At 44.3% G+C, this 11,373-nt stretch overlaps 1 protein-coding gene across 2 annotated transcripts; it reads right to left on the reverse strand.

Moving 5' to 3' along the window:
• Positions 1-619: 619 nt before the first annotated feature.
• ARFRP1 (ADP ribosylation factor related protein 1) lies at positions 620-11,169 on the reverse strand. 2 transcript variants are annotated; one of them, XM_065645706.1, is made up of 8 exons: positions 11,105-11,169; positions 9,613-9,712; positions 9,143-9,230; positions 8,583-8,665; positions 8,024-8,105; positions 7,467-7,537; positions 2,403-2,503; positions 620-871 (listed from the first exon to the last, which is right to left on the reverse strand). In XM_065645706.1, the coding sequence occupies exons 2-8, from the start codon at positions 9,703-9,705 to the stop codon at positions 853-855; spliced, it is 537 nt and encodes a 178-aa protein (XP_065501778.1). In that variant the 5' UTR covers positions 9,706-9,712; positions 11,105-11,169; the 3' UTR covers positions 620-852. The 2 variants fall into 2 exon arrangements, with proteins under 2 accessions (XP_065501778.1, XP_065501777.1); XM_065645705.1 differs by having other exon boundaries at positions 620-876.
• Positions 11,170-11,373: the final 204 nt, after the last annotated feature.

Consider the following 11,373-nt stretch of genomic DNA (forward strand, 5'->3'; position numbering starts at 1 on the left):
AAGTAGGAAGCTTTATTGCGTACTGATTTCTCCCTGCCTCGAGGTTCAGCTTTTAGCCTAGAGAGATCGCACAGAGGGCCTCAATTCATTCCAGTTACAAAAGATACCAATTATTCTTACAATTAATGAGAACACACAAGAGGTTGGCAGTCAGAGCAAGGCAGTGCTTCTGGAGTTCATATACCCACTTTAAACTCTGCACCACTGCACAGTTGCTGGCTTCGATATCTGCATTTACCACAGGTAAAAGTTACAAATCAACATGCCGACTGAAAATCAAGTGATAATCAACACTGTCTCTCCCCATTATACAAACAGCAGCATAACAGGGCCAGTAACACCACCCACAGCAACCATGGGGCTGGAGCAGCAAGGTGTCTTCTGTCAGAAGGGACAACCGTCCCCAGGCTCTCCTTCCCCTCTCACATTCACCTACACGGTTCCTTCAGGAGCTCCTTCACATCACTGGCCGCTAGCCTGTTAGACTAATTAATCAAGAATCACAAAGTAATACAGTAGAAAATTAAGTCCTTTGCATCTGCAAAGTGTAGACTGCCACTTGGTCTATATTCTCAGACCAGCGGCTTAATACTTAATGTAAGAGATTCCCACCCCCCCACCCACTTGGAATCCTTTGCTCAGGTTTTTTTTAGACGCAGAAAGAGAATGTTTGTCTCCAAATTCAGGAAAGAATCGGGTGTAACAGGAATCCAGTGGACCACCTTCTTTAAAGAGGACACAAAACTGTGTGGAAATGACTGTCCGCTCCTTGGCTGGTTTGGAACTTCTTACGTGATGTCCTTCTTTCTTGGGGGCCGGTGAATATTCCTCACCACACACTTCACCATCCATTCAATTCCCTCGTTCACTCCTTTGCTAAGGAAATAAGATAAGTAGACAAGATTGAAAAAAAAAAACAAAACCAAAACCAAAACCCATCAACCAACCAAGAACAAAACCACGGCACATGTAGTCCCTAACTGAGCCCCTACAAGAGCAAGTGAAAGGTTCCACCCTGACCCTATTTATTTGCATTACTACACTAGTTTCTCATACACACAAATAACGGGGATCTGATTTCTTTTAACTCTGTATGTAAACTCTGTCCTTTATTTTTCTGGTGTCTGTACAAGTCTCCATCCAGTTTAGTTAGTCATCAACTCTGTGGAAACCTTGGGCTGAGCAAGCATCAGAATACTCAACAGTCAGCTGGTCTGAGGTTATTTTGCCTCAGTAGCCTCAGGCTACTTGTATCAGATCTTCCAATCCTGGCTCCGACTTTCTGCAATCAGCTGCACCGGGGCTGCCACGCAAGTCACCGACTCACCGCTCTGCACGGCTTCCCAGCCAGGACTTCCACTATTTATTTACTTTTTTTAAATGCAAACTCAAACTGATATTTTGAAAGGGAATTCCACGCGGTTCAAAACTAGAAGTGTTTGTACAAAACCCACAACAAATGAAAAGGTGGCATTTCATAAGATTATTATCTAACACTTCTCTTCCAGTCAGCGCTTAACCATTGTTGTTGTGGCCACTCAGCTGCTTAAGGGCATTTGATTCTTAGCAATGCAGACACCAGAGATTTTTCTCCTGGTTTAAGAAGCTTTTTTTATCCTTTGCAATAGCTTGTAAAACAACACAGTTTCTTGTTACATAAAAAAAGGAGAAATCTCCAAGCTCTGGATTGCATACAGACAGTAACTCAGGCAGGAGTATTTCCAGGTGTCTGGAACGGTACTTTCGACTTTGGCCAAACAGCACTTTTCACTCAAAGAACTGAAAGCACAGCCAAATTTTTGCAAGACTCAGTGTGCAATAGTGATCAAAGATAACAAGAATCGTGTGGGTTGGTCAAGGCCATGGTGTGCAGCTGTGTAGATCACAGTCTCTCAGATTTCGGTCTGTTCTAGTAATTTTATCATAAACCACAGGCATCCCCAGTGTAAGAACACTCTTGGAGATTGTTATATTATCTACATAACAAAGCTCATCTGCACACCAAAAAAATAAGAAAGCAAGAGCATAATTACGCCTCCAACAATGGAAGAGCACTCATTTCTCTGGCAGTGGCATAAACAGCTGTATTTTCAACTGACTTCTTACATAAGAGCCAGGAGCTGCAGCAAACCAAGGACTGCAACGATCATTGTGTAAGGAGAAGGGATGACAAAGCACAAGAATCAACAGCTCCATGTGCTCTCAGAGAGCAGTACAGTTTTATCATGTTCCACAGGCAGGATTTACAGATGAAGTTCCTGACCCAGTGCAAGCCCAAGGTTCACAAACAAGGATCTGTTGCTGCTGGGAAGGAAGCGCAGCTCCTTTCAGGGGCTATTAAATCCTACAGCACTGCTCTGCAGCTCACAGTTCACCAAAACACCATCTCTCCTGGTACTCACCCAGTAAGAGCAGAGCAGGCCTGTGTCAGGCAGTCTCTCTTCCCAATTTTGTTAATGCAGTCGCTAAACGCTGTCTTGATGTCAGGTATTGACAGACAAGTCTGCAAGGGAAACCAAAAAAGAGCTTGTGTTCTGTGCAATGAGAGATGGTGACATTACTCCAAAAGGAATCCTCCCACATCCCCTGTTCAGAATCAGTCCGGATGCACAGTGCTGTTAGGTTAAAACCCCTTGCCAACTAACATAGCAAATTAACTTCTTTATGTTCCAAAAAAAAGAAAGTATTATTTTTTCACTGAAGAGAACGCTGTGTTCAGACAGTACACACACACTCCCACACCTCCCTGCCCCTCAAGATGTACACTTCTAAGCGCAGTCATGAAAACCAGCACAACCTGTGCACCCTCGGGATCCTCCGTCCAACCTGCCCCATTGTCACACGCAAGTCTGTCCACCCGGACACCACAAAAGTGCATCTGTTTGCAAAGCCTTTTGAAACGCTGCACCTGCCCGAGCGCTGGGCAGGCCCGTTCCTGTAGCTGAGTCTTTGCCAATGGCCTGGGCCACGTCTCCCTCCACGTGCACTCTCAGAAAACGGCTTGGATGGGATTTTTCCCCAGTTCTCAGCACATTTCTTGACATCAAAGGCACAGCTGCTCTGTTTGTTTGCATTTTGCATGCAGGAGAAAATGCTGACAGCACTGAACGCAGCACATTTTCTGGTGCCTGGTGTGAGTTTGTTCTTGATCACCATCAGGTCTTGCCCTCCTGTAAGGCTGCTCAGAGATTGCTGGGAAGTGGCTTTAAAATACTCAAATGCATAAACCCCCCAATAAACCAGTGGATTAGTTTCCTGATATAAATCACAGTGTCACCACAAAAACTTCATACAGTTACAAACACAACAAAAGCAAACCTTCCCTACTAAGGTCTGGACTTGCATCTTCCTCCCTGAACACAGGAGGTAGGTACAAGAAAAATCACCAGCCTTTAAAACCTTTCATCTCGGTGCTTGCTTTTTCTTCAGAAACCTTGGACAAGCCATTTAACCACTTTAACTGGCCACCAGCTGAGCTTTCTTCCTCTCTCTGCAAAGATATTTTGGACCTTCAACAAGGCTCAAATACGTATTTTGGGCATGTGTTTCCTGAAATGCCAAACTGGACCCTCGTGAGTCTTGAGGATAGGTCCAAGAGGATGTTCACTCTGAAAGAACAGACTACGTGCAAACAGGAATTCAGTCTTGTACAAGTCTGGACCTTAGCTTAGCAGAAAGATGGAAATTAATGCTATCCCTTTTGCAAAATACTGGTTCTGGAGAAATTAAATACAGGAAACTACTGTGGGGATGACAATGTGACAAATAAGCAGGTTTCAGTGATTATAAATAAGAAAGTTTCTCAGGAAATAGCTTGAGAGGAGTTTAATGACACCCAATCCACCTGGTGCCCTTGAATCCAGACTTGTGATTTCCTACTGTGAAGGGCCTTGAATCTGTTAGTTGTGCAACTTTTGATGAATGTACTTTCTTATGACCTAAGCTGCATTTCAAACTTCCAGTTTCAATCAATGAGCTGGAAACTGTATCGAGAAACGTTACTTACTTCATTGACCAGAACCCTAACAACTTACTTCAGATTTCTGCCAAATGAAATGCCTGAAATTCACAAAGATCAGCTGTCATCCACAGGAAAAATAGTTAAATACATTTAAAAAAAAAATCAAACACTGACTTTAGAGGGAGTCAGACTGGCCTTGGGAGTTGGAATTCAGACCAGTAGGTCTGGAAGATGGGCAAGAGACTACTACCAAACAGTAATTCTCTACAAGTTTGTAAAAGATGCTCCTTTAGTTTTGGTATGATGTTCACTGCCAAGTAAGAAAAGCTGCCTCTTGATTTAAGCCAAAGCTCTAGACAGGTCAATCACCCAACAAGTGGGGAAGAGGAAGAGCTGCATGTCAGTAATCTGAGCTATTTTTCATGTCATTACTCTTTTTCAGTAAATGAAACTCGGCAGGAGGAAGGTTAAATGCCCGTTTCGGGGAATGTCTCTTTCCCCTGGGGATGGAGTTCAGTGACCAGCAGAGCGGACAGCACCACTGAATTATCAGTTCAGAGAATCCTTGTTTCAGAGCTGAAGGGGAAGCTGTTGACTAGAAATCCTGTCCTACAGCCGCAGACGAGGCAGATTACCCAGCGCTTCAACCAGGGAGTGTCTGAGCCTTGCATGCTTGGCAGAAAATGTCAGCTGCAGCTTCCAAGCTCCTTCTTCTCCACCTTCCTGTCTGCATTACAAAATATTTGTTTATAGATGTGTTTTGCTTCTCAACTGAAACCACATAACCAAGAGCAAACTAGGGAAGCTGGATTTGTGATCACATAGACAGTGTCCAATTACAATCACAAAAGCCACAGACGACCTTTCTGGACTGATATTATCTACCCTACATTTCAGAGGAAACTCACACAACTTGACAAATCATTTTTCTATCTCGACTTCCCCACCAGAATGCATCTAAACCATCTTTGCATGAAGGGTCTTCAAGGCATAGCCTAGGGAGCAATGACCTGCCTGCACAACCAAATTCCTATTATGAAGGGCTCAGAACAGCATTACCCAAATTTAATGTCTATAATTAGATATTAGACATTTAATTCCCCTACACAGCAATAGTTCCTTTAAAAAAAACTCAAAACAAACTCCCTCCCACAACACACATATGATGCAGTCTTTTAATTATTAAAAAATCATCCAGTTTGGAAGTCCCTGCTAAACGCAGAGCATTCTCCTGGTAAAAAAAAAAAAATCATTACAGTATTGTCACAATATTAGAATTGGTATTTTGCAGTCTATGACTGTATTTCATCTCCTGATACGGCCAAACACCGTTCGTGCTTGGCAGCACTGAGTGGATGCAATTTACCCGAAGGCAGTGGTCCCTGTCAACAGCGGGATTCTACAAAGAATTTAGCATCAGGGCCAAAAAACTCCTACATTTCATGCAACTTCAGACATTTCAGGCATTGAGTCAGAACTTTTGTTAGCTTACTGTGAGGAATGTAAACTTAAAAAAATCTAGGACTTGCGATATATTTCACAACAAGTGTTGTGCTGGCCTCTAAATATGGAATCAGAATTACATCCGCACATCCCAGCAAAGTTAACGTACCGCGTACCCTCCCTTATCATCATCCACATCAACGACAGAGGAATGCCAGGAAGAATTCCCCATGACAAGGATATGCCTGGAGATCCAAAGCAGAAAAACCTCTACCAATGATAAACCTGTAACATTCAATTTTCTTCCAGAGGTCTTCAATTCTGCTAGATCAGTGGCAGAGAAACAGGCCTCCTAGTTTTCTAAACCTTGCTTAAGTGACCCTGAATAATTACTGAAAAATAAGCTATAGTCCCCTTAATGTTTTGTTAATAGCATTGATGTCTCTTTGCCCATATCCAAAATCATGCTCTAGGAATAGACCTTTATACAATTTAGGCATTTCTTAAAAATCCCCCCAGTCCATACAGTTTTGTTAATCTCTTGCCAGTTCTAAGGCTGCACAGAGGCACTGAACCTGGGGGCTGGTCGTGGACCCTCAGAAGGAGCAAGGAGTCAGCTGTAATTTTTATCTTGAAAGCCTGTTCCAAATACATCTTTCTAGTCTTAGAAAGAAGCCCACTTGTTCAATTATTTGTCTTTAGTCTGGCGAGGGTGCCAGAAGAGCTGGACTTTGCAGTGTGCCCGTAACAAAACCTGCAGATACAGCCACAAGGAAAACTGGAACAGCTTTCCAGGGCACTTCACACAATTTAATTCCCAACTCTAACGGCAGAGTGCAAACTGCTCCCTGCCGTACAGCTGCAGTGTTGCACAGAAAGAGGAGAGTTCATATTTTGGATTCCACACTGAGAAGACAGTCGATTTCCCCACATGCCAGAGTTCACAGCAAAGTCAGGACCAGGAATCAAGAGTGCTGTCCCTTAATCTTGTGCTGTTCTTTAAGTGGAACCAGATTTCTTTTATTTCTATGATTAGATAATCTTACGATCATCCCAAAATACCTGTTGTGTTGTACACTGAAGCGTAACCAAATCCTCCTTTAACGCCAAAGTGATTCCTACGGAAGTCTCAAGTATTTCCCACAAGTAAACTCACTGAGACGGGTGTAAAGTCCAGGGGAAGAAGCCGGGAAGTCTCTGTACTTCGAAAGAGATCCAGTCCACAGCTGCCAGGGCTGGGACTCCAGATTCTACTGAATGTCTCTGGCTCCATCTAGAGAGTAATCACGCGAACTGCAGCGCTGGAATTCCAGGTACAATGCGTGGAAAGGAGGAGGAAAACGTGGAAAATGCCACAACCACTTTAGGGACTGTCCTCCCTTTTTTCCAGGCCGAGGGAGATGAGGACTGCCCTGGATGCACCCAGTCATCCTGTAATTCTCACGAACTTGTCAAATACAAAACAAAGAGCTTTGCAGTTCTGGATATGCTAGAAAGAATGCAAATTATCCTATCAAGAAAAAGTTTCCCCTGCCATCACTGTCATTTATGGAATGCTCTAGGACAAACAGAACACTTCATTGAATAGATCTTGTTATGGGAAAAGGAAGATAATGCTTCACACACATTTGTTGTGCTCTTCCCAGGTAATAGCAGAGCAGCATAAACAAAGTGCACTAAATGTTTTGGTGTTGGTGTTGGTGTTGTTTTGTTTTGTTGTTGTTTTGTTTTGTTTTGTTTTTCTGAATAAACAGGAAAAAACAGATCAAGATACCAAGTCGCGGTACAAGCAAGACCCACAATAGCTACATAGTCCGTTCTGCTTACATAAAAGTTCAGAACAGCTGAGATGGATGCGCCTGTAGTAAGTTCACTTATGCCACTGGAAAAGGGTTGGAGGAGAAAGGAAAAAAATAAAACTAAACTGAAAGCAAATATTTTCAGCAGTGAGAAAGTGTCATATGATCACTCCAGGAATGTGAAATAAATTAAATGTGAACGCAGAGCTCACGTTTCCAACAGTTATTTGCTCACTTAAGAACTAAACCTGCAATAATCTTACCTCTACATCCTGCTTGTTGGCTAACACCAGAATGGGAACCCCCTCCAGAGCCTCGCTGGTGATCATCTTCTCTAGAAAGCACAGGAATGAAAGCAGAGAGGTTCAGCCAGTTCTGGATGATAAAGTTGTGCGAATGCCTGACACAGACTATCTAGACACACAGATGTAGCAAGAGGCTCCTTCTTGCATTACAGTTTCACTTGATACAACCTCTCAGGTCTATTTTCTTCACATAATTTTTTCCAGATCAAACTCCAAACATTATTTTGATCAACAAGCATGTTACTAAGAATTAACAAGGTGATAAGCAAAGAATAAGGAATAAAAATTCCAAAATAATTAGTATAAGCACGAAAATAGATTCAGGGCCATTATAGGCAACAAAAGTGAGTCCTGTGTCACAGACAGGACAGACTTCAACAAAAAAGCATAAAAGATGTGTCATCAAAAGGCCACTTAGCTTCCTTCAAGGACACAGAACAGACACGACAGTAATGAGAGAATCATGCCACAAAATACCACGAAATCCCTGGAGAGGTAAAACACAACGTACTCACCAAAAGCTCTTTTAGATTCTGAGAGCCTCTCCTCATCAGTGGAGTCGATAACATAGATCACTCCATGAGATTCAGCGTAATACTGAAAGGAAACCACAAATATCAGTGTATCTGTCCGCTAGGACCATTTGTTCCTCTTCCTGATTTTTTTTTATATTGGGTAAAACTTTGATACACATGGAATAGATCAACCAGTTAGAGCCAGTGGTTTCCACAGTGTATGTCTGAGGAGAATGCTGGCACACAAAGCGTTGCCTGTTCTGTTTGCAGGCCTACTGAATGCAACAGGGGAAAAAGTTGCTCTGTCCCCGCAAAAAGCTTTTCTCTGCTGGCACAACCCTCAGATATGGGTTGGTAATCGCTGTCTCTAAACAACAATGCAAATATTAAGCATTATCTTTGCTAATCTTGCACAGATATAGTTGAATCTCTGGAAAAGCACTGATGCTAAATACTGGGGTTACCAGTAAGCCTGTACAATCACTAAATTACCACACTGCTTTGATCGTAAAAGAGACAAAAACATTTCTAAAAGAAAAAAAACCAAAACATCTCCAACCTTGTCCCAAAGAGACTGTAGCTCCTCCTGTCCACCAAGATCCCAGAACATTAGCCGAGCTTTGCCAACGTCAATAGTACCAACTAGAGGGAAAGAAGAAAAGACAATTCCCTGAAAACTAAGGGTGCCTGTTAAAGCACAGACACCTGCACACTCCCCTAAGAAATCTGGGGTACAGGAGTCTTCTAAAGGAACAAATAACACGCAGTGGCTACTTTCAGCAACAGAACAATATCTTCACAAAGAGTGACCACTAATATCAGTCGTGTCAGTGCAAATAATATCAGAATCAGGCCAACAAATGAACTCCAGTGAAATTTAGCTTAATCTCTGAACACAGAACTGAAATGGGACACATGGTTTTTCAAGACTTCGTGTTTTTTTCCTTATAAGCTAAGAAAGCTAATTTTATCTCTTACAAAGAGACATGGGGAGTTCGGAGATATGATTTCTACTTCCAGGAAGTATTTTGCCTTTGTCAATTCTTAAATATTTCAAACAAGAACCATTTGTTGTCTAACTGCAGGAAAGCTGAAAAAATCCCAAACAGATTTACTTACTGTTTAAACCTACAGTGGTGGTGATTTTGGACAAACTCATCCCTTTGTAGTTCTTGTTAAATCGAGTTTTAGTTTGTTCAAGGAAGGTCTGAAAAGGAACAAGAAAAAGTATTTGTTCTCAAATATTTTAGTGGCTGGGGCAATCCTAACACAAACCAGCCTTTTCACATCTGCAAAATTCCACTCCAAGAGATCCTGCCCTAACCTTGGAATAAACCACTCTTCTTGTTCCCTATTTTAGCAAGGAAAGAAGGGATCACAGGCGATTATGGGATTACTGAAGCCTCGGCTCCATCCCTGAAAGCTTCTGCTAAATTTAAGTACAAGGGAAAAGTTGATTCTTTGGTATGACATCACTAAACTAACTCTCAATACAGCCAAAGAAAGGTTGACCCGTTGGAAGTTTTCTTTCTGTAGAGTGTTTAGGATTGCGTGTGCCTTCTACACAATTGGCAATAAACAGCACTTACAGTTTTACCAGCATTGTCCAAGCCAAGGATCAAGATGCAGTACTCATCCCTCTGGAACATGTATTTATAGAGCCCGGACAGCAGAGTATACATCCTGCTCCTGCAACAAGTACCAGGAAACCATTAACAAACAGGTCATTTCCAAAAGCCTTTCATTGCAGAACACAAGTTTTTCCCAACACCAGATAAATAAGTGACGTTGTTCTTTTATCAGTAACTCTCACACTTAGGCAATCCAAGGACAAATCACAGATATAAGAGGGATCATGTAAATAGCTCAAGATAAAATTTTCAAATGCATACAAGGGAGGGATTATCTTCCAAAGAGCTTAAGCTCTGTTCCTGCACGTAGTGTCCACCACAAACTCAACCCGCATTTGAAAATGACCCTGTCTGCTCTGGGGCTTACAGGAGACCTAAAGAAGAGCTTGGACACCTGTTGCGGTATGTTAGACACACAGAAAATGAAGCCAACTTCACACAAATACTCAGAATGGGTATTTTGAGCAAGATCGTCCAGGTCAGTCCTCTTCTCCTTGTTCCTGATCCATTTGACAGTATCGTGGGATCTTTAACAGTTGAACTGATTGCAGCGTATCCTAACGGAGCACAAATGCCCTGAACTATCTTAATTTAAGCCTTATCTAGCAACAGTCTTCTGTTAGGGTATCCACCATGCAAGTTTTTTGTCACCTTAAAATGCCATGAAGACATGACAGGTAAGTTAACAAGCCAAAAGCGTAAGACTAAGAATCAGACAAAGCGACACCAACGACTGCAGAAGCCGACACGCTTTTTATTGTTGGATTTGCGCAAACAAGGCAGAGAAGATCTGCTGGGACACAGGAAGCATTGGTACCGAGTCCTCCAGCTGACTCGCAGAACATTGCAACAACACTTCTTTCTGTTTAAATACAGACGGAGGGAACCTCAAGGCAGAGAGTTTGGGGGGCAACTGTCTCTGAGCAAGTGTGCAGAGAAATACCCGCTTGGAAGTCAAAACAACATTGCCTGAAGGGAAAAAAACAAAAAAACCCATGTTCCAGACCAGAAGCAAGGGATTTCTGAGGCCGGAGCACAGCGGGTGTGAGGACAGGGCAGCTCGGGGCACAGGTACCCGGGGGAGGGGACCCCTCACCCCGGCCTGAGGGGCCGCAGCCTCACGCCGCCCCCGGGAGGCTCCGAGGCCGTGGGCTGGGGACAAACCCCCACTCCGCTCCCGTTTCGAGCTGTCAAGTGACCCCAGGCGTGCCCAACCGCCGGCCCGCTCCCCCTGGAGCCGGAGACCCCTCACTCCGTCCCCTGCCACAGCCTGACAGGGAAACCGGCCCTCAGCGCCATTTCCCCTCACGGCCTAGAGCCATGTCCCGGGCCGGCGGCGCCCCGCAGGCCCAACCCCAGCCCAGCCATGCCCTACAGGCCCCGCCGCGGCCCCTGCCGTCCTCCGAGCGCGGAAAGCGGCGGACAGAGCCCGCAACCCACAGCCCCTCACCAGGAACTGGAGACACCTCCCGTCACCCAGCGCCTCGCCGCTCCCCGGCCGCACCGGCCGCCGGCCCATCCCTCGCGCGGCGCTCTGGGAAACGTAGTTCCGGCGCCGCCGCGGAGGCGGCGCGGGCAGGGCCCGGTGGACTACAAGTCCCAGAATGCTCAGCGCCAGGAGACACCCGCCTGCGCAGGCGCAGTAGGAGATGGGAATCTCGCTGCTGAAGTAGCGTAACGCGTTGGCTGGAGAAGGCGGAAGCGGGAGTGCGGGAGGCC

This window comes from Caloenas nicobarica, chromosome 15 (genome assembly GCF_036013445.1).
Source record: "Caloenas nicobarica isolate bCalNic1 chromosome 15, bCalNic1.hap1, whole genome shotgun sequence".
Classification (NCBI taxonomy): domain Eukaryota; kingdom Metazoa; phylum Chordata; class Aves; order Columbiformes; family Columbidae; genus Caloenas; species Caloenas nicobarica.

Coding starts and splice junctions, on each gene's coding strand:
- ARFRP1 (XM_065645705.1), bottom strand. CDS start 9,705: ATGTATACTCTGCTGTCCGGGCTCTATAAATACATGTTCCAGAGGGAT. Junction 8,106..8,582: donor TACAGTCTCTTTGGGACAAG/GTTGGAGATGTT, acceptor GTTTCCTTTCAG/TATTACGCTGAATCTCATGG. Junction 877..2,402: donor GCCTGCTCTGCTCTTACTGG/GTGAGTACCAGG, acceptor TTATTTCCTTAG/CAAAGGAGTGAACGAGGGAA.